This window comes from Canis lupus, chromosome 10 (assembly GCF_048164855.1).
Source record: "Canis lupus baileyi chromosome 10, mCanLup2.hap1, whole genome shotgun sequence".
Taxonomy (NCBI): domain Eukaryota; kingdom Metazoa; phylum Chordata; class Mammalia; order Carnivora; family Canidae; genus Canis; species Canis lupus.
This window is the reverse complement of record NC_132847.1, coordinates 26878933-26905617: the sequence shown is the minus strand read 5'-3', so window position 1 is coordinate 26905617 and position 26685 is coordinate 26878933. Positions and strand designations below refer to the sequence as shown.

Here is a 26685-nt window from a genome sequence, read left to right as displayed (position 1 = left end):
GTAGCGATCCTTAGCTATTGTGTGAAGAAAAAACATCAGTCTTGTTTTTTGACACTGTCAAGCCATCTTTGCATCCAAAAATACTTAAAAACTCACTTTTACTATTGCTAATAGCCATATATCAAAGTTTTAAATTGTAGTTATAAATAAAGTTAATATGTAGATGGAAAAATTTTCCCCCTTCTGGATTCCAGTGATACTTGTATTTTTGTTCTTGGAGTATATTTGTGGATTGTATGTTTATCTGTATGTGTTTTGTATGTAATCAAACCTCATCTGTGCACAGACATCAAATATATCGGTGTGGTTTCATTTGCAAACATACAGGATAACTCCAGTAAGATAAATGTGCTGAAAGACTAATGCTGTTAAATTTTGTCTTGATAATACTGTTGAATGTTTAATTGTTAAGATATATATTAAACAGAAATTCTGTAATAAAAAATAACCACATTTAATGTTAGAGGCCAAGTGCTGTCAGGTGAGTTAGCTGCTCATTTGGAAATGTTAAGAATTCTTTTGGGGTCAGAGAGCTTCATTTAGTGAGTGTTGTGAATAGAATGGGGAATAGCTTCTTTCCACTTTTAAAACAGTCACTTGACAATGAGTGATAGTTTATTCACCTGGCAACTATTGAGGACTGTTGCGTGTTTACTCTATAAAACAGCACTTGAAAAATAATATAACTAATATAACTTTAAAGAGCTTGACAGTGTCCTTTCTTGCTTTGTGACTGGCTTTAGAAATTTAAGTATAACTCCTTATATGAAAAATAGAACTCTAAGCTAAAAAAAAAGAAGCATAGAAAATTATAAACGACAGTAGCTTTATGAAAGTCCTAAATCCTTTGTTTTTTTAAAGCATATAATAAATATTATATAAACCACTATATAATATGGTTTAAAGAAAATACAGCTGATAATTGTGTGACTTCTTTTCTCATGTGGAACCAAGAAACCCATGGGTACTATTCTTTGTGTTTGTTTTACAGAGCCATTTCCTGCTTTTAAGTCTTGGCAGGAAGACTCTGAGTCTGGAGAAGCTCAGCTTTCTCCACAAGCTGGAAGAATGAATCATCACCCCTTGGAAGAGGACTGTCCTCCAGTATTATCACACCGTAGTTTAGATTTTGGGCAAAGTCAGCGTTTCCTACATGATCCAGAAACATTGGATTCCTCATCGAAGGCACTTTCTTTTACTAGGTACATTGTTCTTACATATTTACGAGAGGCAATTCTTATTATGTCATTAAATCCTTTGAAAGATTTAATCCAGACTTTCCCCCCTGTATCATGAAAAATATTTTTGTAAGTTTTTGGAGGGGACTCCTCTAATTCTGCATTGAGATGTAGGGGTTTGCTTTCTAATAGACATTTTCTCACAGTATACATATTCATTTATTCACCTATGACTGAAATATGGAACTCTGGAAGGGAGGCAGGTGGAGCCCACCAATCTCTAGCATTTTTATTATTAAAACTTAAAATTGATTCTAAATGTCAAAACCTTTCCTTTGCAGTTTGAAGACAAAAAGAATTCTGAGCTGCTAGGCATTTGTTTCTTTTCTGCTTTTGTCCAAACAACTTTTGAGTGATTACAAATTGTTTTTAACAGTACTGATGTTAGCTAATGGTGTGGTTTCTAAAAACTATAGTGTAAAGTGTTTGTTTTTTAACTACTACCTGTCCTTTAATGTTAGGTACTTAATTTTTTACTTTAAAGATTTGCTTCTTGGCAACGGCGTTATGTTATATCAGAGTGATAAGAGATATAACTTGGAAAAAAATTTTTTGACTGGGTAGCAGCAGCAGCAGCTGCTGCTGCTGCTTCTTCTTCCTTTCTCCTCCTCCCTCCTCCTCCCTCCCTCCTCCTCCCTCCCTCCTCCTCCCTCCCTCCTCCTCCCTCCTCCTCCTCCTCCTCCTCCTCCTCCTCCTCCTCCTCCTCCTCCTCTCTCTTCTTCTTCTTCTTCTTCTTCTTCTTCTTCTTCTTCTTCTTCTTCCTTTTTTTGACATATAACTAACATACACTATTCTTTTATTTCAGGGTGCCATTCTGGCTCAGTTGGTAGAGTGGGCAACTCTTGATCTCAAGGTTGTAGGTTCAAGCCCCACTATGAGTATAGAGATTGCTTAAAAATAAATATAAAAATTAAATTAAAAATTCTGTTGTTTTCAGGTGTACATCATAGTAATTTGATAGTTTTGTACATTGAAATGAACCCCATGATAGATCATGCCCTACCATCTGTAATAACTCGAAATTTTAACACAGTGTTTGCCTTTTGTTTTAATTTTAATTCAGGATTCGGAGATCGTCTTTCAGTTCAAAAGATGAAAAAAGAGAAGACAGAACACCATATCAATTAGTGAAGAAATTTCAGAAAAAAATTAGACAATTTGAGGAACAGTTTGAAAGGGAAAGAAATAGCAAGGTAAGTGTGTAACATTGTTCAGGATTTGGTAGATCTATTGGAGGAGGTTCCTTAGAGAGCATTAGTCCATCTCTTTCCTTATATAATGAAGTTGAGATGTGCAGAGAAATAGTGATCATGTAGATCTGAGATCATACAGATCCTTAGCACTCTAATTCCACACCACTATTCTTATCATTGCATCTTTATATTTCATTTGGCAAAAAAGCTTGTATAATTTTTAAAGGAAATACTTTACATTGACCACAAATAGCAAGGGGAGTGGGAGAGGGAGAGAGATTTAATAATTAGAACATGTGAAGTGGAAAGAATCCTGTACTTGGAGTCAGAAGACTCATATTCAAATCTGGCTTTTGTCAGTGGCTAGACTCTGCTCTGAGAGAGCTTTACTTTATATACCATCTGTATACAAATAAAATAAGATGAAACAAGGATGGAGTGAAATCTCTGCTGTGGGAACTGTGAAGTATTATTTAGGCATACATTAATAATTATTAAAAAAAAAAAAAACCTCAAAACCAAAACAAATAACAAAAAAAAAAAATTTAATGATTATCTCTTACCACAGAGGTGTCAGTGTTCCTTAATTTTTTAGCCCTCCTACAGTGATATTGCAGCCAATCCAAAGGTATTAAAATGGATGACAGAGCTTACCAAACTGCGGAAGCAAATTAAAGGTAGGAAATATATCATTTTTATAATATTATATGTGCTTTAAATGTATTTTTAATTCTCATTATTACAGTATTCTCATAATTGCATGAGAATTATATGAATTAATAATTCTATGACATGAATTAATGAGAATTAAATTCTACGACAATTATGGTTATAATTTTTGATAATTTAAATTTGAGATGCTGTTTGGCAAAAAAAAAGTTTCCTTTTTTTTATTAGTTTTTTTTTTTTTAAGATTTTATTTATTTAATCATGAGAGACACTGAGAGAGAGGCAGAGACATAGGCTGAGGGAGAAGGCTTCTTGCAGGAGCCTGATGTGGGACTCAATCCCAGGACCCCAGGATCATGATGTAGGCCGAAGGCAGATGCTCAAGGGCATCTGAGCCGCCCAGGTGGCCCTGTTCTTTTATTAGGTATGGTCAAAGTTATACTACTATATTCTTCTGTATGTCTTTTTTTTTTTTTTTTTTTCCTGTATGTCGTTCTGGTGTTTCTGTTAGTAATAGTCTTTTGAAAGGTGCCCTAGATTATATATTTATAGGTGATATAATAAGGTTTATCTGAAATATAGTTCATATTAAACGGTTTTGATTTTTGGTAGATATTTCATTAAGAATTTTTGATGGGGGAATGCCTGGGTGGCTCATTCAGTTGAGCGTCTGTCTGCCTTTGGCTTGTCATCAGAGAGTCCTGGGATCAAGCCTTGAGTTGGGCTCCCTGCTCAGTGGGGAGTCTGCTTCTCCCTCCCCCTGCTCTTGTACTATGAGTCTTTCACTCTCTCTCCTTTTCAAATAAATAAAATGTTAAAAAAATTTTTTGATGGGTATTTAACACTATCACAATCAACTGTTTATATTACAGAGACCAAAAATTATAAGTCTTTAAATAAAAACTAGTTCTGTGTTATGGGTGTTGGCCTAGCACAGCAATTGCTAATTTATATTTACTTTGTGCGTGTTTAATCAGCATGTTTTTTAGTAATTGTTAATACTTAAAAATTATCTGCACCTACTATGGGTTTATAATTTGTAGCATCACATTTTGGTGTATTCATTTGAGTTTATTCAATAAAATTTTTACTGTCATTAAGTACCAAGTACTTGTAGACATCTGGGCCTTTGGCAGTGAATAAGACGGTATCCCTGTTGTCATTGAGTTAACATCCCTGTGGTTAAAATAAGCTTCCTTACCTCTTTAGACTTTCCCCTACAATTCTATGAAGCAGTTTCTTATAAAATGCCAGTTTCCAACCCATCAGTCAAAATCATTACCTTAAATGTGTTACTAATGGTTATATTAAATTGACAAGCATTAGTCTCTTAACTAATTTTCCAGTTTTCTTCCACTTTTATTGTCTCAAAGTTCATTCTCTGCATAGCAGCCAGAATAAAAAACTTTGTTAACTATCTTTAGACCCCTCAGTAAGCTTCCCTTTTAACTTAAACTCCTTATAATGGAGAGAAATAGTGATCATGTAGATCTGAGATTATATGGATCCTTAGCTACCTCATTTCCTTGCCTACTGTGTCCTTAGCCATTTTATCACATTCCACTCTCATTTCCTGTTCCTTAAACATGCCATGTTTCAGTGCCTGTGCATTGGCTATTGCCTCAACTGGAAAAGATCTCTTTCCCTAAATCTTCTAGGCTGGGTTAGCTGCTGCTGCTTCCATGTTCACTTAGGGTGTTACCATCTCAAAAAGTCCTGTTTCAGTCCATTAAATATAATTGCTCTTCCCAAAGCACATTCCTTTTAGCACTGTGATGCCATTGTGTCTTCTCTCCTTTATAGCACTTAGCATTCTCTGAAATTATTTTATGAATCTGGTTACTTGGTTTTTATTTTTACTTTCTTGAATATATGCTCCAAAAGAACAGGGGTCATGTCTCTGTTTACTCCTGTATTACCAGTGCTTATCAGAGAATCTTACTTTATGGTAGGCTTTCTATGAATTGTCATTGAAAGAACGAATGGTATAGCTTGCCACATATAGATTTCAGTATTTCATATAACCTTGAAATATCTGAGCCTGTGTGCTGTTAATGTCCACTATCCTGTTACATATCTTGCTTATTACCCTTGGATTTTTTTTTTTAACCCTTGGATCTTTAGCAAAATCATTACTGATCTATCTGTCCTCTTGGTTCTGAAATATAGATGCAAAACACAAAAGCTCTGATGGAGAATTTGTACCTCAGACACGCCCACGTAGTAACACTCTTCCGAAAAGCTTTGGCTCTTCTCTAGACCATGAAGATGAAGAGAATGAGGATGAATCCAGGGTCATTCCGAAGGAGAAGAAGCCATCTAAGGAAGCAACACTTGAACTTATTCTGAAAAGACTGAAAGAAAAACGTGTTGAGCGGTGTCTTCCAGAAGATATCAAAGTAATCTTGAGCTATGATTTTGCCCATACTAGCCTTTAGAGTCCCTAAAACAAAAAAATTACCCAGTGTCATGGAGATGTGTAGGTAGTCTTACTGGCCTGAGTCTGCTCCCCAGGTTTATAGATAAACAACATGTTTTTATCTGAACACCAGAAATGCCCAGTCATTCTGGGACACAATCATAATAGTAAAACTAAAGGGCACCTGGTTGGCTCAGTAGGTAGAGCATACGGCTCTTGATCTCAAGGTTGTGAGTTCAAGCCCTGCATTGAGAGGTTACTTAAAAATAAAATCTTAAGAAAAAGGTCGTGATCTGTTCATATATATTAGAAACAATAGGCAAGATGAGTGTGTATAAAGCTTAAACATAACTGAGCTTGAATCTTGGGCCTTGTATCTTAATAGTTACATGTATTGAGCTCTTAGCTTTTGCCAGGCCCTGACTCATTATTTTATTTGGGTTCTGCCCTTGAGTCCCTTCAACTGTCCTATGACAGATATGGATGTCTGTTAAAATACTAAGACAATATGGTTGTTATGAGGATTGAATAAATGAATTTTTTTGAAGAACCATTCCTCAAAGCCCAAGCCTAGGGCAGTCCTGGTCAAAGCACTTGGAAACCCAAATTATTTATCAGATGAGGTTTGCTGCAAGAATACAGAGATGGCCTCATGTAAACTTTTGTCTTGGCAGTAATGAGCCCTATGGCTCATTCCTATCTAAACAACAGAGTACACCTCTTTCATGGTTTAAATATTGGAGTGTTTTATCTCCCTTGATCAGGGCTGGATTAGAAATTTTAATCACTCCCTTCCCTTAGCTTTTTTTGTTTTTTAATTTTGGGTTGAATCAGCCAACCTTCTTTCCCTTCCTTCCACCCCTTTTCCTAGAAATGATTTTGATTGGATTAGCTTTATTCACATTTATTGTCCTAGATTTAAGGTGCATGCTTGAGGTTGAAGTCAGTGTTTTGCAGTTTACCCCAGCTATCCTCTACTGGATGTACATAATCTAAATTTATATTTGTTAGAGGAATATACTATACATAATCTAAATTTATATTTGTTAGAGGAAAATTTATTTTTTTCTTTTTTTAACCTCTATTCCACTCTGATGAGAAATAAGATAGTATTATCTAATCCTGAGAATAAGTAGAGAGTTTATGTCTAGATTCAAAAGGGTATTTTATGGAATGTTAAAGGTGGTCCATTGGAACAAATTGGGAAGGTTCTGCGGACAAATAAATTTGGGATACCCTTCCTCCTCTGTAATTTAGAGTACTAAAAGATAGGAGATGAGTATTGCAATGTAAAGAAAGTGTCATAGGAAAGGAAGCTGAGCTCATAGATTAGAAGTTTAGGTCATAAACTGGCAGTGTACTTTTTCAGGATCTTTTCCACTTACACTGCTGCCAGATTTACTTAATAGTTTAGTAGAAATACTGAATTACAAGATCTGTGCTGTTGGTATATGTATGTTTTGTGTGTTTATACAAAATTAGAAAAAAAACAATTAGAGTAATAATGCCAATAAAAGACTGTAAAATTAAACAGTAGGCATTTGTGTGTATTTCTTGTGTGGTAGGTAGGCACTGTTATAAATTATAAATGCCTTTTAACATATCAGCTCATTTAGTTCTCATTAGAGCCCTGATAGGTAGGGTGAAGTATCCCCATTTTATAGATTAGAATATTGGACAAAAAGCATTTCAGTAACTTATCCAAGCTCACCAAGAGTGGATATCTACTTACTTGAAGACCAGATTCTACAGGCGACTGAAAACTGTTGTCTGCAAATTTGTAAGGAAAGGCTGTATCCTTATTAGTGTAGGCTGGAGTGGTGATGGGCTGCCCTTTTCACCCTAATTATTTACATTGTGATATTGAGGAAAATAATGATGGTGCCAATGAGTGTTTTTCTTTTTTTCTTTTAAATTCTAGAAAATGACAAAAGATCATTTGATAGAAGAGAAAACTTCTCTCCAAAAAAGTCTTCTTTACTATGAAAGTCAGCATGGAAGGCCGGTAAATGTCTCTTTTGCTAAAGAAATTTCATTTTCTACCTTAAAAAAGAGCATGAATTTCTTTTGTGGCCCACATCTTGAGCTAGTTTATAGAGACTAGTTTTCTGCATTTATAAGATTGTCTACTTATTTAAAATAACTTCTTAAAAGTTGGTAGAAAGTCATATTGCTTAATGTTTTGGACATTTAGAATTTCTTATGACTAGGTAATTTCCATTTTTCTTACTTTAGGTGACCAGGGAAGAAAGGCACATTGTGAAACCTCTTTATGAGAGATACAGACTTGTAAAACAGATGCTGACAAGAGCTAGCATCACTCCTGTCCTTGTGAGTAAAACACACAAAGATTTATCTAGTTCATTTTATCAAGACCTACTATGTAAGGTTAGGTTACTACTTTTAAAAGAATAAGCAATTAATAATCAGTGCCTACCTACCATCTCTCAGGCTCATGTAAAAGCATTTTATGTATGACACTAAATGAAGATGTCATTAAATCCTGACAAGTCACAACAAGTAGCAGATGATGGCATCATTTTACAGATGATGAAACTGGGGCAAGAAGTGATGTGCCAGGGTCATCTACCTTGTGAAATTAAAAAAAGAAAACAAAACAAAACATATTTCAGACCCTGGCCTAGTTTCTTTCAAATTAAATTATTGTGTTTGAAAACATACCAGTTTTGTGATGGCTCTTATGATGATATTGACTTAATTACACAGTCTAATAAATTCCTTTTTTTTCAAGTTCATCTTTTTATTTTTTATTTTTTTTTTATTTTTATTTTTATTTTTTTTAAGTTCATCTTTTTAAATGAAAAAGTATTAATGCGTATTTACAATTGTGTATATTTTTAGAGAAAAAGTAAAACTCAAATACTTATGTGCAGATTAAGTGCTGTCTCCAAATTAACCAATAGATAGTATGGCTCTAGATTTCTCTTAGGCTTAAATAGAAAACAGCATGTAGCCCATTCTGAATCATCTTGTAGGAATTAATTCAGTGGAGATATGGTTTGCTTAGGCATGCAAGGTCATTTTTAAATCGATAGTCACTTGCATGGGCATTTCTTTCAGGCTTTGACTACCTGACTACTCATTATTAGAAGGTTCATGTTGGCCTTCTGAGCATTTTTTAACCCTCAGAAACAGATTCTTTTTAAATGGCTGTTTTTGAGTTGGTCATCCCAACACTATATATAATCAATTATTTTGAACAAGAAATCCTGTATAGGTTATGTTCTTTGCACATAAGACAGTTTCATACAGTTTTGACCCTTGATTACAAAGCTTTTTTGTGTATCATTGACATATTCATAATTCAAATTCAATTAGCCTTTGAATTTCTTTATGAAAACCATTTTAGAACTCCACAAGTTTGTTTTTAAACTGAAGGAATAGCAAGTATTGCTAGATCTTATGGACTCCTAAATATGACTATCATACAGAGAAATTTGAAGTATAAAAGTTAAGCCAAGACAGTTGCATAGGAAAGAACAGTTTATCAACAAATGGTACTGGGACAATTGGGCATTCATATGCAAAAAAAGATAAATGTAGATCCTTATATGACACAGTTTAACTCAGAATGGTTCATTGACTTAAATGTAAGAACTAAAACTCATAGGAAATAGAAGAATAAATCTTTGTGACCTTGAATTAGGCAGTGTTTTCTTGGATATGACACTAAAAACACTGACCTCATTAAATAAATAGGACCTTTAATTTATTTAATTTATTTATTTAATTAATTAAATTAATTAAATAAATAGGACCTCATTAAAATTAAAAAGTTTTGCGCATCAAGAACATTTTTTTTAATTACTTATTCATGAGAGAGGCTGAGACACAGGCAGAGAGAGAATCAGCCTCCATGCAGGGAGCCTGTTGTGGGACTCGATCCCAGGTCTCCAGGATCACACCCTGGGCTGAAGGCAGGTGCTCAACCGCTGAGCCACGCAGGTGTCCCAAAGGACATTTTATTTATGTATTTATTTTTAAAGATTTTGTTTATTATTATTATTATTATTATTGTTATTATTATTATTATTATTTATTCATGAGAGACAGAGAGAGAGAGAGAGAGGCAGAGACACAGGCAGAAAGAGAAGCAGGCTCCATGCAGGGATCCTGATGTGGGACTCGATTCCGGGTCTCCAGGATCAGGCCCTGGGCCGAAGGCGGTGCTAAACCGCTGAGCCACTCGGGCTGCCCTATTTATTTATTCTTGAGAGACACAGAGAGGTAGAGACACAGGCAGAGGGAGAAGCAGGTTCCCCTTGGGATGCCCCACGTGGAGCCCCATGTGGGACTCTATTCCAGGACCCCTGGATCACGACCTGAGCCAAAGGCAGATGCTCAAGCACTGAGCCACCCAGGTATCCCTCAAAGTACATTTTAGAAAGTGAAAAGACAACCCCCAGAATGGGAGAAAATGTGTGCAAATCATGTATCTGATAAGGGATTGGTATCTAGACTATATAAAGAATTCTTATAGTTCTGTAATAAAAAGATGAATAAATCAATTAAAAATTGGGGAGGGGCACCTTGGGTGGCTCAGTCTTTTAAGCAGCTACTGATTTCAGCTCAGGCCATGATCTCAGGGTCCTGGAGTCAAGCCCCATTTCAGGCTCTGCCTAGCAGGGATTCTGCTTCAGGATTCTCTCTCCCTCTGCCCCTCCCACCACTTGCTCACTCAAGCTCTCTCATTTGATTTTAATTTTTTTTAAATATATCTTTAAAAAAATTGGGTAAAGGACTTGAATAGACATTTCTCTAGAGAAGATAAGTAAATTGCCATTAAGCATGTGAAAAGATGATCAACATCATTAGTTACTAGGAAATGCAGATAAAAACCACATTCAGATGCCACTTTATACCCACTAGTATAGCTTTAATGCGAAAAGACAACAGTTTGACAGGATGTGGAGAAATTGGAATGCTTACATGACACACTGCTGATGAATGGAAAATGGTACAGCCACTTTGATAAATAGTTTGTCAGTACCTCAAAGGGTTAAACATAGGGTTACCATCTGACTTAGCAGTTCTCCTAGGTATATGCCTGAAAGAATTGAAAACACGTCTACACAAAAACTTGTACACAAATGTTCATAGCATCATTTATAATGGTTAAAATGTAGAAGAAATCCAAATGTGCAGCAGCTGATGGATAAACAAAATGTGGTATATCCATATAATGGAATATTAGCCATGAAAAAGGAATGAAAGTACTGATCTATGCTACAATATGAGTAAACCTTAAAAACATGCCAAGTGAGAGAAATGAAATACAAAAGACCACATATTGTAGGGTTTATTTATGTGAAATTCAACCTAGAATAGGCCAGCCCATAGAGAGAAAGTAGGGTAGGTAGGGAGAGAGGGCAAATTAGTTAATAGCTAAATAAGTACAGAGTTTCATTTGGGGGTGTTGAGCTATTCTAGAATTAGAGGTGGTAGTAGCACAACTTTGAATATACTAAAAACCACTAAATTGTACACTTTAAAGGAGTGAATTTTATGTTATGTGGATTATATCTCAATGAAGCTGTTACTTTTTTTTTTTTTTTAAGATTTTATTTATTTATGAGAGACACAGAAGGAGAGAGAGGCAGAGACACAGGCAGAGGGAGAAGCAGGCTCCATGGGCGGAGCCTGACGTGGGACTCTATCCTGGGTCTCCAGGATCACACCTCCGGCTGAAGGTAGCACTAAACCACTGAGCCACTGGGGCTCCCTGAAGCTGTTACTTTTTAAAAAGGAGTTTAAAAGGTGTCCTAGACCAAAAAAGTTGACAGCTCTTGTTAAAAAGGAAAATGCTCTGAATAAAATTACATGTAATACTTTATTTTTTACTTATTGAATGAGCCATTTTAGATTATCCAGACATAAATGATCAATTAGCATTTGTGTGGGTACACAACAATTAAACATAAGCAAAAATGAATTTAGTAAGGAATTGCTGAAAAATTTTAAATTGTATGATTAAGATTTTGAAAATAAAGTTTAGTATCTGTTCCGTAGTGAATGAAGCTTTCTTTGAATGATTTAGATATTTATTATTATTTAAAGATTTTATTTATTCATGAGAGACAGAGAGAGAGGCAGAGGCAGAGGGAGAAGCAGACTCCATGCAGAGCGCCTGATGTGGGACTCGATCCCGGGACTTCCAGTATTATGCCCTGTGCCGAAGGCAGGCGCAAAAACCGCTGAGCCACCCAGGCATCCCTGATTTAGATATTTAAAGTATAAACCATGTTTAATGTTACAGGGATCTCCATCTACTAAGCGAAGGGGTCAGATGCTACAACCAATCATAGAAGGAGAAACTGCCCATTTTTTTGAAGAAATCAAGGTAATCCTTAAGAGAAATCTTTCTCTCGTATCTTCCTTAAAAAGTTGAGAGTCGTGGCCTGTTTGATGATTTGTTTGATATCTTTTTAGGAAGAAGAAGAAGATGGTGTTACCCTGTCCTCTGAGCTAACTGATATCTTGAAAACTGCTGTACAGGCACAATCTTCATTGGAAAACTCTGAATCTGATGTTGAAGAAAATCCAGAAAAACTGGCTCTGGATCTCCGATTGTCAAGTACTCGAGCAGCTTCTATGTATGTGTGCTGGTTTGTGATTTTTTTTAATCTATTTGTATAATGAAATTTACATGGCAAGAAATTCAGTGTTATATAATCAGGCACTTGGAGGGAATTAATGTAATGCTCAAGAGATACACCCTTCTTGGGGCACCTTGGGGGCTCAGCAGTTGAACCTCTGCATTTGGTCCAAGGCGTGATCCTGGGGTCCTGGGATCGAGTCCCATATCAGGCTCCCTGCATGGAGCCTGCTTCTCCCTCTGCCTGTGTCTCTCATGAATAACTAAATAAAATATTAAAAAAAAAGAGAGAGAGAGATACACCCTTCTTAAAGGGTGTGATTTACAAATACATGTTGTCATTCACATTTTCTTTATCAAACATTAGTGTGTTTTAAAAATTAAACTAAAATCCTACATTTGTTTCATAACACAGTGCTGAAACTAGCTGAAAGTTAGGTTTGTTCTCTGCCAGCCTCTTTCCCTGTTAACGGTGTGTGATGGTGATTTTCAACCCTTGCTTCGCCTTTTTTATATTAAAGTATAATTAGCATAAAATGTTATATTAGTTTCAGATATACAGTGTGTGATTCAGCAATTTTATATATTACTCAGTGCTCACCACAATAAGTGTAGTCACCATACAATGTTACTACAGTATTATTGACTACATCCTGGTGCTGTACTTTTTGTTTCTGTGACCTGTTATTTTATAACTGGAAGTTTGTGCCTCCTAATCTCCTTTACCTTTTTACTTAGCTCCCCACCCAGCTCTCTCCCTCACAGCTACCTAGTTTGTTCTCGATATTAGTGATACTGTTGTTATATGGTTGTTTTATTTTTTGGATTCCACATATAAATGAAATCATAGGGTATTTGTTTTTCTTTCTATGACTTAATTCATTTAGCATTATACCCTCTAGGTTCATCCATGTTGTTGCAAATGGCAGGATTTCATTCTTTTGTTATGGCCAAGTAATATTCCATAGTGTGAGTGGTATGTGTGTGTGTTTGTGTGCACATGCACGCATACCATACCTTCTTTATTCATCTATTTTTTTTTTAAGATTTCATTTGTTTATTCATGAGAGACACACACAGAGAGATACAGAGACACAGGCAGAGGGAGAAGCAGGCTCCATGTAGGGAGCCCGATGTGGGACTCAATCCTGGACTCCAGGATCATGCCCTGGGTGGAAGGCAGGCGCTAAACCATTGAGCCACGCAGGCGTCCCTATCCATTCATCTGTTGATGGACATTTGGATTACTTCCATATCTTTGCTATTTAAATAATGACCTAATAAACATAGGGGTACAGATACCTTTTTGAATTAATGTTTGTGTTTTCTTTGGGTAAATAGTAGTGGAATTACTGGATCATATGGTACTTCTGTTTTCAATTTTTTGAGCAACGTCCATATTATTTTCCATAGGAGCCTTGGTTTCACTTTAATTTTTCTTTAAATACTGATGCAGAACCCTACTTGGAGCTATTCCCTTTTAGTTGGTCTGGGCTGTAGCTTAGGCATGGGTGATACTCTAAATGCTCCCCAGCTGACTAGTTTGCAGCCAGGGTTTGGACCTCTGCTAAGAACCATAGTGCTCTTTTAGTAATGTTTTCTTCCTATTAAAATTTTAGGCCTGAATTACTGGAACAACTTTGGAAAGCCAGAGCTGAAAAAAAGAAACTACGTAAAACATTACGGGAATTTGAAGAAGCATTTTATCAACAGAATGGAAGGTTTGTTGAACATCACAAAACTGAGTCCTTTCTCCTTAAACTTATAAGTGCCTATATGCTAAATTAAAAGAATGTATAGGAATAGAAATAAATGGTGCATGTAAGGATGTTACCATTGAAAATAAAAGTATAAAACATACCTTCTTACTTTGAAGGCCTGCTATTAACTGCAAGAAAAAATCAGAGTAAACACCTGATACAGTATTTCAGAGTTGTTCTAGGCTTGGTTGAGTGGCAGTTATGTTGTGTTTTTGAATTCTACATTCTCACCCTTTTGGAAATGTTTGTGAAATAAGATGTTTTCCTTTTATTTTTGTTTTTCCTTCTTTTTAAAGATTTATTTATTTATTTTAGAGAGAGGGAGGGAGAGAGAATCGCAAGCAGACTCCCAGATGAGCATTCTCAGAACCCTGAGAATCACAACATGAGCCAAAATGAAGAGTCAGACACTCAACTGACTGAGCCACCCAGGTGCCCCTATTTTTCCTTTTTAGGAAAGGTCCCTTAACATGATTGGTATTGTCACCTAGTGTGGATCTTATACTAAGACCATCGCTGGTTAGGCTACCTATTGGGCCATTCCAGGTTCCCCATTTCTAAGATATGTAACAGGGTGCCAGTCAGCAGTGTGGCTTCTAGAATACAATATGGCATGTGCTTTTATCTAATTGGGCACAGCTGACCCAGTGGAACTCTTTGAAAAGTAAGAAAAATATTCCTTTTTTTTTTTTTTTTTTTTTTTTTTAAGGAAAGTACATTCTAAATCAGATGGTGGCCAGAAATGAGTGTTATCTCAGGCCTCAGAAAAGTTTTTCCATGTTTGTAACTGGGCGGTCTTACCAAGCCAGTAGCTACATTACAAATTCCAAAATGTGTTTACTTTGAAACTTCTGTGTAGTTGGCAAAAATGGTTTAAAAAAAAAAATCTCAGTGTGGGTGCCTGGGTGGTACAGTTGGTTAAGTGCCAGCCTTTAGCTCAGGTCATGATCCCAGGGTCTTGGGATCGAGCCTCACATCAGGCTCCCTGCTCAGCGAGAAGTCTGCTTCACCCTCTCCCTACTCTTCCCGCCTGCTCATGTCTCTCTCTCTTGCTCTCAAATAAATAAATAAAATCTTAAAAAAACAAACAAACAAACAAAACCCTCAGTGTAAGAATGCATTTTTCAAGTATCTTCTTATTTTTTTTGTCTGAATGGAAGAAAACTTTGCTTATAATTATACTCAGGATGGTTTGATGCTTTACCTAGAGATTAAACTGAAATGCATTGGGTCATTAATACAAAGTGAGGAAACTACTTTTTTCTGTGGGTAAGATGTTTTACATGTCACTTCATTGAAGCCACAGTTTGGTAAATGTATGAAATGACTGTAACCTCTGGCGCTTGACATACACTCATAGACCTGACTGAGCTTAGCAGTGCATATCTTAATAAGATATTTAATTACTTCCTAGTTCTTTGCAATGATCATTGATAAAAATATAGCATTATTTAATCTGTCAGCAGAGAAATTCGTCAGAAATAGAAGTTTTTTAGGAATGTTTCTTGGAGATGGGGGGAATTAGTCCAGTAATCTTTTTTCTTGCAGAGGAATTTTTTACTGGAGTTTATATTTGATAACATTGTGTCTCATATTAGGACAGCTTCTGGAACTTTATTTTTCAGATGATCTCTAGAATATTACAGATTTTATTTTCTTCCCTAGGAATGCCCAGAAAGAGGATCGTGTTCCAGTGCTTGAAGAGTATAGGGAGTACAAGAAAATTAAAGCCAAACTTAGGCTTCTTGAAGTTCTTATCAGCAAACAAGATTCTTCAAAATCCATATAAAGTATGCTCTTTGAAAACATCATAAAAATCAGTTGTATTCCCTGAAGCTATCATCGTGTGTACTTGGCTGGTACTTGAGTTCATTTTGTCAGGCACTCCGGGAGTATCATTTTGTACTTGGTTGTGGTGCCACTAGAGAAAAATGGGAGGGTAAGTAGACCCTCTTTAGGGAGCGTGGTGTTCCATATTAACCACAGACTGTCCTCTCCACACCTTTAGCAAACATCCAGTTTTCTTCATTGTTTTGTACTACAGATACATCCTGTTAGCAAAAGACTAGTACTTTATTCTTTCAACTTCAAGAACTTTGGAGATACAAGCTTTTTGTTATCATCAACTTTATTTTTATTATTTTTTTAATTACTGAAGGAAATTCAGAGGAACATCTTCACATTGAATTCTTCGGTTGCCTTTTTCTTACAGAATGACTGAAAATTTGAAAGAAAAGCATATAAATGTGCACAAATGCAACTATGTCCTATGTTTTCTTAGAAAACCAAAATCAACTGAAATTTCAAGTCCTACTGTGGAACACATTTCTGTTTGATTTCCAAAGTGACACTTTCTCACAGGTCGTATGTTAGCAAAATTTTCCAATTCACTGGTCACACAGCTCCTGGATGAAGATAACAGAGGGTAGACCAAAAAGTGACCTTGTTTTAGTATAGTGAAAACACACACCACACATCAACACAGAACTGAATCATATCACATGCTGCCTATGGGACATAAGTTACTGTTTCCTCAGTTACTGTTTATTAGCTGGTGATGATGTGCTTTGTCTGAATCAGATCCTGTATTTTTTCCCCCATCCACCTCCAGAAAATGTGAGAAAATAGCCATGTGTCTGTAGGAACACTGATGGTGCTCAGCTTTGTGTGTTCAGTCAGATGGGTCTAAGTTGGCAAAAAGAATCATTATGCCTGAATTAAATCTTTTCTTAACAAGGGCTATACCACTGCATTTTTACATGTACCTTCAGGGGGTTGCATCATTTTTTTTTTCCTCTTTTAATCAGCAAAATCCATAAAACATCCTCTTAACAGGAACACTTTGCTCAGTCACATGCTGTTTAAAGCAGTTGTGTAGTGGTGTTCAGAGATGCGTAGTGGTATGCCCCTTGTCATATACTCTAAGCTTATCTTTTTTTCTTTAGCTTTGCATGGCTTTTCTTCAGGTACTCTTCTGGTATTCTGCTAATCATTTTCACAGATCGGTGACTTTATTTGGGCTAAGAATATAGTTCATAACAGTGTATTCTGGTTAGGCTTAATCTAAGTGTTAATTTTTTTCCTGGTGCTTTTTTGGATTGATGAGTGTCTCACTTTGTGCCCATGTTTTGCATGCATTGACTCATGCATGGTTTTCTTAACTAGAGAATACTAACAGTTCCATATAAAAATGGGACTTCTGCAACATACTTTAATCAAGTGAGGGAAGCATGAACCTCATACTTCTGGCACTATTACATAGTAAGCACATGAAGTAGCTCGAGAATAAGTAGTGTTTCTAGTATTTCACATTTCACTTGTGTGTGCAATGCCTTTTTTGGGGGGGAAGGAATGTTCATTCGTGGTGAACATGTAGTTCGGGAATAAAGCACTAAATCCAGCCCTTTCCGTGTGATTTCCTTTTGATAACAGCTAGATTATTCATAATGTATACCTAGAAAAATGAATTGAAAATGCCAAAAGAAATTATCACTTTGATTTGAATCCAGCATGCAGTGTACATTTAATTTCTTTCAGTCTCCAGACAGGAGTATATCCAAACATCTGATTTAATGTGCACTGTATATTGTTTTATATGAATGTTTTATATACCACATGCAAAAATGTCCATATGCACTATTTAAATGTTTTAAATAATATATTCCTTCTTTATAATGCTAAATCTATATGAGTACCATATTTTTATAAGTCAGTGGCCTGATTGGTTTCATTTTAGAATTAACAGCTGCTTCATGGTATTGGTTATTCACTGTTAATGTTTGGCTGCGAGTAGAATAGTCAAAAGTGGCATGGTGGCACGTACCTGCTGCGTGACAGTATTGTGTGTCATAGTGGAGCAGTAGGTGGTAGAATTAGGCAGTTGTGATAGTTTTACTTTGGTACAAGTAGAAGCTGTATATCTATATACAAATAATATATAGATATATATGGCCACCAATATAATTGCATTGCTGTGTCTGGCACTTCATTGTATAGACTTTTGTAATAAAAGAACTTGAGTGTTCTAAGTCATTGTAAATGTTTTTTGTTTTGTTTTCATTAGAAGTTAAAGAAAATGGAGACCTTAAGTGTTTCCTTCCCTTAATGTTCTTAGGCTTTGTTTGAGTTACCTCAACCAGGGACCATGTTGGGGGACAAGAGTGTGACTAAGTCTCTTGGCTGGCAGCAGCTCTGAGGATTGGTAAGACAAGGAAAGGCCACGCTGTTTGTTGATAGCTTTGTGGAAATCTAGGGGGAAGATGCAGAGAGAACCGTCAGCACTTCTTACTGCAAGTGAACTATCCTTTTTTTTTTTTTTTTTTTTTTTTTGAACTATCCTAATAAGCAAACTTGAGGTACTATTTCTAAGAGAAAAGGTTGCCCTGACTGAGGTGGATAGATTTAAAATTGATTGAGCACCAACGTAGAAGTTGAGTGTTATGGTCTCATGTTGTTGTTTGGGCCAAGAGAACATATGGCTCTTTTAAGGGGGCTTATGGAAGGAACCTACTAAAGAAATTAGAAGAGTTACTTCACACATTTTTCCAACCACCCAAGCAGGGTGCCCTTATTCATACTTCTCCTACATTAAGTTGACTTCTCTTAGCCCTGATACTCCTACCTAGTTCTTTGTTTTTTAAAGTATATTTTGCTTTTAGAGTAGTTGAAGAAACACTTTTAGGAAACCTTAAATGTGTTACTTTAGAAGCTTTCTAGATGAATTTCCAGTGTGTATTCCAGTATTAGTGAAATTTCTGTAGGAAATTGGGAAGTTTGTTCTTCTACATTTTAACTTTTTCTAGGTGACCTCAAATTGGGAAGAATGGAGATGAGATTATTTTATTTGGGGTCCATATTATATAATGGTTTTCCAGAATCCTAAGGATTTATTAATTTATCCTAGAAGAAGTTACAACGTATGGTACATGATAAAAGCACCAACATTTCTATATTTTAGGTAACATTAAGAAAACTGTTTTTATCTACTTAGTGACCTATTAGAGATCTTCCCCACAAACCATAAGCAGCATTATTTTGTACTTTATCTTCACATTGCTAGAATTTAATAAATCTCATAAAATCCTTTATGTGTTACAGTGTGTGTACTCTGGATGCTTGCTGTAATACGCACGGATCGAACAGGAGGTCCCATTCAAGGGCACTTAATATTTGGAAATCTCTTGGGATTATCATTGGCTCTGAAAATAGTTTGATGATAGATAGGTGTAGTGTTTTTACAGTGTATCTATAATGGGCACATGTTTACCAAATAATTCAGTACAAGGAGAAATCTTTGTTAGAAATGCTCAGTGATCATACCATATGTTCTCACATGCCCTTGTCTCAAGATTGTAGAGCTGAAAGCTTTCGCATCACTCGGTTTAGTTTTAAACTGACATAGTGTAATTCCTTCTCCAGCTCCACGGCATATAAAAAGAGTCTAGAGGATGAGTAACAGAGAATGAGTAACATACGTTTGTGCGTAAAGAGTCAGCAGGTTGTTAGTACCTACCGTGAAGTACTTGGGAGTTTCTAAAACATGGCCTAGTGTGGCCAAGTATGGATCTTCTATTCTAAAACTGGAGAAGAGTTTCTGCCATTCATATCCAATATAAATAGCAGTCCTCTTTGGAGATAAAAGGATAAAAACAATTGGTTTCACTCTCACCTTAGATCTAAACAAGTAGAGTTGTGCTTTCTGTTCAATTTCAAAGTTGTGTAAAAAGGGCACCTGGGTGGCGTGGTCAGTTGTGTGTCTGCCTTTGGCTCAGGTCATGATCCCAGGGTCCTGGGATCAAGTCCTGCATTGGGCTCCCGGCTCAGCGGGGAGCCTGCTTCTCCCTCTGCCCCTCCTCTTGGTCATGCTCTTTCTCAAATAAATAAAAAAATATTTAAAAACAAAAAGCTGGGTAAAAATGAGAAAAAGGGGTGGCATCTCCAAAAGGTCTAGTTTCAGGAAAGTACTGTAGCTTGTGTCCCCAGTCCCCCCATATCATGATAGCCCACAGTGCCCTGGTTGGAAGTTACTTACTCTCGAAATTCTTGTTGAGTGACAGGCTGGTAGTCATCTTGAATTTCTGTGGAATAGTACTTTTTCTCAAGCCTGTCTTTCCACTTTTTCATCTGCTCTGCACTTTGGATCTCCTGTCAAGGCAGAGGACAAATATAGTTGCCATTTGTAGCTGCAGCCTTTAAAATTTTCTGTCTTAATGAAGTCTTTGGCACACAAGCACCATGGGGTTGAGAATCTTAAACTAGTCCACTCTCCAGGGCTGTGATGTTGAGCCCCATGGATGCCCTACCCGGCTTTCAGGTCTGTGAGTCGGCAGATTCATTTGAGAGGACTTGGTGTAAGAACTGTTCGTTGGAACTAGGGTTTTTTTTTTTAATTAAAATCATCAGCTTATTCTTGTTTTACTGCCTCTTCTCTGCTTCTCTGGCTGAATTTCTGATGTTCCCTGTTCTTCGCTTGGCTAAGGCTAAGCTGTTCTTTTCTGTACTTCTGTTGTTTAATGAAGTCAATGTACTTCTGAGTACATCTGTGGGTATTTGCCCTCCCAGCTGCTTGGAAGCCACACCCCTGTTGCCTTACCTGACTAGAGTCCCCAGGCGCCTTTTCCGTATTACTGCATCAATCTGCGCACTCCCAATCTGTCCACAGACCCCAAAATAAGTTCGGCATACCAGAAAATTCTTGTTGCTGCGTTTGTCTCTGCTCCTACAGAGTCCTTCCTGTTTTGTCCTCACCACCACTCACTTCCCTTTTCGTGTCCAAAGAACTTTTTTCCAGCTTTAGAAAAAATGCACTCTTAGGTTGTAAAAAAATAGGGATAGCACTTTAAAAAAAATAGGAAAGAGGACACCTTGTGTCCAGAGGTGATCCAAAGACTTCTTGGTGAATCAGTATGATACTGCCCTACTCCAGCAATAATGTGAAGTACCAAAGTTACCGAAGTTGATCCCTTTATGAGGATTCTTTTTTTTATTTTTTATTTTTTTTATGATAGTCACAGAGAGAGAGAGGCAGAGACATAGGCAGAGGGAGAAGCAGGCTCCATGCACCGGGAGCCCGATGTGGGATTCGATCCCGGGTCTCCAGGATCGCGCCCTGGGCCAAAGGCAGGCGCCAAACCGCTGTGTCACCCAGGGATCCCTTTATGAGGATTCTGATTACATTCCCCAGAGAGGATGGTGACACCAAATTTGTACACTGTTTACGGGATAAGTGTGTGCTGTTCTGGTTGGAGAAACTACTCCATCAGATAGTCTGTCTTTAGCCAACATAGCATAAGTAGGAAAGGATGGCTTCCAATCCTGCTAGTTTTACTTTGCCCACAAAGCATTCGTGTTCTGACATAATCACTTACACTTTAATGTGGTGTTGAGGTGGCAGGCCCTGCAATTCTTTCTAAATGACCAGGCCTGTTAAAATGTGACTGTATCAGTGCTACGAGTTAAATAGACAGCCTAGTTAACTTGACTCATTGTTCAAAAAAACCACATCTCAACCATCACTACTTCTGTGAAACCCGCCTTGATGTTCACGGCAAAGTGGTGCTTTCCCTCACGAGCCAAGCAGCGATGCTGGGGCTCTTTCTCCCGGGTCTAAGGTCCTAATCATCTCCTATCTTCCCTGTGGATAGCAGCTGCCTCTTACTGTCGTCTCTGCGCTTGTTAAGTGTCCAGCGCTGTCTTCTTGCATGTTTAAAACTACTTGAGCCTTTACACTTGAAGCAGAGGTCTGCTGGATATAAATATGCTTGGCTTACATTTTCTTTCCTTGCATATTGTAGATATGGTTCTTTTGATTATGGTGTTGAATGTTGTCATGCTAACCTGGTTTTCTTTCTCTCTTGTAAGTCCATATTTTACTTGGATGAGTATTATGTTCATTCTAGCTGATTTCCCCTGGGAACACAGTATGATTTTCAATTTACATCATCTTTTATTTCAGAAATGATTTAAAGACTCTCAAACTTAGGGAAAACAATACACTTTTTTTTCCTTCGAACTATCTGGAGTTGCCAACACGAATGTCCCATTGTCCCTGAGCACATCGGTGTGTATTTGCTGCTACAAGGACATTCTCCTTTATAATCACAGCATAAACATCAGAATCAGAAAATTGATATTGATAGATTATTATCCTCTAATGCTGAGTCTCCCATTCGAATTTCCCGGTTGTCCCAGTGATGCCCTTTATAGTAAAAGGATCTAGAGTCCAGGATTAGGCATTACAATGATTTGTCTTTTACTCTCATTCAGTCTGGTGTAGTTCCTCAGCTTTACCTTGGCTTTCTTGATACTTTTGAAGAATACAGGCCAGTAGTTTAGTTTTGTGTGATATTTTGTTATGTTACACATCTTTGGCAAGAGCATTATAAAAGCTGTGTTCTCTTAGCATCTTATCAAAAGATGTATGATTTCAGTTTTTTCCCATACTGACCAAGGCACTGTCTGCCAGATTCCCCCACCCTGACATAACTCCTTTTTTTTTTTTTTTGTAATTAATATGCATTTTGTGGAGAAGTATGCAGAAGTTCCATTTTCCTCCAATTTTTGTCCATGTATATGTTTAGGTCAGTGGAATCCTATGTTATTCAATGGGTTACACATATTATTCATTATGGTGCTTAAATATTCCCAGATTTGGCTAGTGAGGGCCCCTTGAACCTGACCTTTTGTCTTTTTAACAGATCTTCATCATTCTTTGAGCGCTTTTACTTTCTGGCTCAACCAGATATTCCAGACTCACGTTGTATTTTCCAGCCCTGGAATGTAGCCATATCTCCTCAGAGGCCCTGGTTCCTTTTAGAAGAGAATGGTATTTGGAAACCAAGGTCTGGGCAACTAACCTAGTTTTTACTTCTAGACTTAGTGCGTAGATAGAGCTATAGAATACACACGCACATCTACAATTCTAATCCAACACCACAAAGTTCATTTTAACCTTCAGCCTTTCCATTTTGGGACTCCCTTACCTCACAGTTGGAAACCTCACTCCAGTACATGTACCACTGACCTATGAACAACACAGGGGCACCAACCCCTGTGCAGTTGAAAATGTGTGTGTAACTTTTGACTCCCTGAAAACTTAACTAATAGACTATTGTTGATTGAAGCCTTACCTATACTATAAACAGTTGATTAAAACATTTTCTGTATATAATATGTATTATATACTGTATTAAGGTACTGAGAAGATCATAAGGTAGAGAAAATACATTTGTAATAAATATTGTATTTTTTTTTAAACCCACATATAAGTGGACCCGTGAAGTTTAAACTGTGTGGGTCCACTTACACATGGATTTTTTTTACAGTACTGTAAACATAACCTTTCTGTTGTTCAAGGGTCAACTGTATAAAACATTAAAGTGATTCATCACATTAATGATATCAAGAGGAAAATTATATAATCATGTCAATAAGAGTATACTCACTAAATCCTGTGTGATAATCCCACAGCGACTGTACAGCTGTAGGACCAGGAATCTGGCTGAGAGCAACAATAAGACAGGTAGCTTGTAGCATTGAAATGACTTGTTCTAAACAAAATAGCTAGACTGGGAGACGTTTTTGGAGGTGGCAGCTACTGCTCTAAAGAATGCAGATCATTTCAATTATTAATCAGAACTCCTGTAGGCATATTTCTAATAAAGCTATCTTTATGAGAAAGTTAAAATCTTACATTTTCATCAAAGCCTTCTCTTCTGGCTTGCTCAGCCAAATCTCCTTTCATACTAAGAATATAAAATAAAAACCAGAGACATATGACAGTAGAAAAGGAAATGCCAACATAAAATATCAGCTCTATAGTTAGGCTCTGAACTGCATTTTTGGTCTTTTTGATAACACCAGTCATTTGGAAAATGTGGTCATTAATAAGTTCTCCAGAGTGTCACATCTCTAGATATAAAAAAGTGTTTATATTATGTCCCATGGCCACAGGCCTGGTCTTGGGAAGCATTTTGGCAGCAAAATGATTTATTAAATATAAAGGTATCCTTAAATATTTTGTATAAAAATGTTTTTATTTTGATAGCTAAGTCAGTGTGCTTAGTGCAGACTAAAATTTTTAACTACCTTTTTAGGGGGGTCTGTATTGTCCTGTCCAGTTTTCTGCTAAAGCTTTTTCTGAGTGGCATGGCATATGTTCTATTAATTTTTAATTAGCTTAGCTTAGAATATCATAGCACTCTCAGAATTAGGCACTATTGGAGGATGTATTGACAACATATTTGGAATCAACACATTGGATGGTGATTGTTTTGCAATCAAGACCTCACTTATTGTGAGTTTCTCATATAATATACAGTCTTAAATGGTAAGTTAAAAACCCTACCTTATGTCTTCATCCTGTTCAGGTTTCTTTAATCTGAGCTTTTCAAGAGCATTGTTGTAACTCTAGACATAATTAAAAATAGTTTAAAACTTCAGCAAATAAATATCCTATATTCTGATCAAGGAAAAAGAAATATGGAATGCTTGTCTCTAGGGACTACTACAACCCTAAAGAAATATGGAGGCAATGCTATGATTTTCTTTCCTTCACTTTGTCACTGCATATGTTTTCTGCCTGCTAGTGAAAAAAAGGGGTGCTCTTGTGGGCATCACACTTGAAAAAAATGATTAAGAAGTTTTATTAACATTTATTGCATTTAAGAATATTAACACTTGGGATGCCTTGTGGCTCAATGGTTGAGTGTCTGCCTTCAGCTCAGGTTGTGATTCTGGAGTCCTGGGATCGAGTCCCACATTGGGCTCCCTGTGTGGAGCCTGCTTCTCCCTTCTGCCTACATTTCTGCCTCTCTCTGTGTTTCTCATGAATAAATAAATAAAATCTTTAAAAAAAAAAGAATGTTAACACTCTAATGCACATTAGCAGCATGGTAATCAAGAGATGAAAGATGAGGGATCCCTGGGTGGCTCAGCAGTTTAGCGCCTGCCTTTGGCCCGGGGCGTGATCCTCGAGTCCCTGGATCAAGTTCTTCACTGGGCTCCCTGCATGGAGCCTGCTTCTTCCTCTGCCTGTGTCTCTGCCTCTCTCTCATGAATAAATAAAAAAATCTTTAAAAAGATGAAAAAACCTACACTTTAGCTCACTGGAGGGCATATTAATAGTTTCATTTTACAAGTGAGTTCTGGGACGGTTTTCAAACACTAATAACCTCACGTCTTTTAGGACTTTTGCTATGTGAAGTGATGTGATTAGAGCCATGGCTATGCAGAGGTGGGCAAGATGGCACACTCATGACTCTGCTAAGAACTCAAGTGAAGTAGGTGCTGAAGAAGACAGGGAAGATGCCAATCTGTCAAGGAGAACAGAATGTCAGGATGGAGGGAGCATTGCTGGGGTCAGTGAGTGACATGAGCAGAGGCGCAGGGGGAGAGGTACAGCAAGAGATGGTACACAGCATTGTGCTCAAACATGAGCTGGGACATAACAATGCTGTAAATGGAGTTGAAGGTAGGAACGCTATATGTAGTTCAGTGATAGTGATTAGAGAGAAGTTGGGACTGTGAGACTTAAGGAGGCCCTTGGACTTATTTGATGGGCCCGGAGAAACTCTGAAGAATTTTGGCAGAGAAGTGATAACATAGCTGGGCGGGCGCAGGAATGAGGCCAGAAGATGTTACTATACTCAAGGCTGGGTGAAGAATATGCGGGGGGCCCTAATCCAGTGTCGGCAGTGAGAATTCAACATGTCCTTGAATCTTGCAAATGTGAACTAAAGCCTCCTGTGTCTCTCATGAATAAATACATAAAAGCGTAAAAAATTTGAGTTAGGAAAAGACTTGGACATACCTTTTTAATCATTTTACCAAGTTCAAAATCTGGTCGTCTGCCTATTGAGTAATCAGCTTTCACTTCAGAATAGGTATCATTAATAATTGCCAAGAACATGTTCTGAAAAAAAAAATCACATAATTATTTCAGTAAAAACTTACATGTTAGTGACTCTGATGAGTGCTGGGATTTGTAAAATTAGATTTAAAATTTTAAAGTAGCTCATATGGGGCAGCCCTGGTGGCTCAGCTGTTTAGCGCTGCCTTCAGCCCAGGGCGTGATCCTGGAGACCTGGGATCGAGTCCCATGTCAGGCTCCCTGCATGGAGCCTGCTTATCACGCTCTTTATCTCTCTCTGTGTCTCTCATGAATAAATAAATAAAATCTTTAAAAAAAATAAAAATAACGTAGCTCATATGATCAGTAATAGAGAAATGGCCATGCAGACTATAACATAGTAGAATGAGGAATGTATTGAGTGTGGATATAGGAAAATATGTTTATGGTAAATGAGAAAATATAAAATATGCATATGAACTGGTATATATGTATATATACACACATGCAAATACACTAATTGGTAAACATTGCATATCAGAAGAAAATAGAATAATGTAACTATATGTTCATAAGAGTATTTTTTTAAAATTCCATAAGCTGTTTAAATGCACAGCCATACTAAAGCTCTTAAGAATACTCTGTTCAGATAATACAAACAGCTGTGGTAAGGGTATTTTACTCTCTGCCTACCATTCGCTGAGGCCCAACTCTGTCACTCTGAGGACTTTTGGCCACCACCAGGGCATAACTGCTGCACGTTGACAAAATGTTTTTAAGGAGGACTACAGCAATGCCTGGACTAGGAAAACAAGTTTTCCTGATTAGGAAGACCAAATAAATTTGTCCTGAGCACACATGGAAGACCCATCCTGGAGACTTCTAAAAATCACAAAGGAGCTTTTAGCTATGGGCAGAGCATATTCATCCCTACCAGTGTGG

The 26685-nt window shown here is 37.0% G+C and overlaps 2 protein-coding genes across 28 annotated transcripts in view; one reads left to right on the top strand and one right to left on the bottom strand.

The window, feature by feature from the left end:
• Nucleotides 1-17923, top strand: part of FAM13B (family with sequence similarity 13 member B) — an 86347-nt gene extending 68424 nt beyond the window's left edge. For 15 of the 18 annotated variants that reach the window (XM_072841123.1, XM_072841125.1, XM_072841128.1 and 12 more), the window contains 10 exons: nt 992-1202; nt 2302-2431; nt 3027-3108; nt 5270-5499; nt 7441-7524; nt 7755-7850; nt 11797-11880; nt 11970-12133; nt 13755-13856; nt 15561-17923. In XM_072841123.1, coding sequence (XP_072697224.1) covers nt 992-1202; nt 2302-2431; nt 3027-3108; nt 5270-5499; nt 7441-7524; nt 7755-7850; nt 11797-11880; nt 11970-12133; nt 13755-13856; nt 15561-15684 — 1307 coding nt within the window. In that variant the 3' untranslated portion in view covers nt 15685-17923. The remainder of the gene's footprint in view (nt 1-991; nt 1203-2301; nt 2432-3026; nt 3109-5269; nt 5500-7440; nt 7525-7754; nt 7851-11796; nt 11881-11969; nt 12134-13754; nt 13857-15560) is intronic. The other 3 variants (XM_072841139.1, XM_072841136.1, XM_072841135.1) reach the window with 1 other exon arrangement.
• Nucleotides 16006-26685, bottom strand: part of PKD2L2 (polycystin 2 like 2, transient receptor potential cation channel) — a 34398-nt gene continuing 23718 nt past the window's right edge. For 4 of the 10 annotated variants that reach the window (XM_072841141.1, XM_072841147.1, XM_072841144.1 and 1 more), the window contains 5 exons: nt 25705-25806; nt 24241-24302; nt 23587-23638; nt 19927-20039; nt 16006-16300 (listed from right to left, as the gene is read on the bottom strand). In XM_072841141.1, the coding sequence (XP_072697242.1) occupies nt 16156-16300; nt 19927-20039; nt 23587-23638; nt 24241-24302; nt 25705-25806 (474 nt within the window). In that variant the 3' untranslated portion in view covers nt 16006-16155. Of the gene's footprint in view, nt 16301-18025; nt 18144-19214; nt 19336-19926; nt 20040-23586; nt 23639-24240; nt 24303-25704; nt 25807-26436; nt 26546-26685 lie in introns of all 10 variants that reach the window. The other 6 variants (XM_072841143.1, XM_072841145.1, XR_012037909.1 and 3 more) reach the window with 5 other exon arrangements.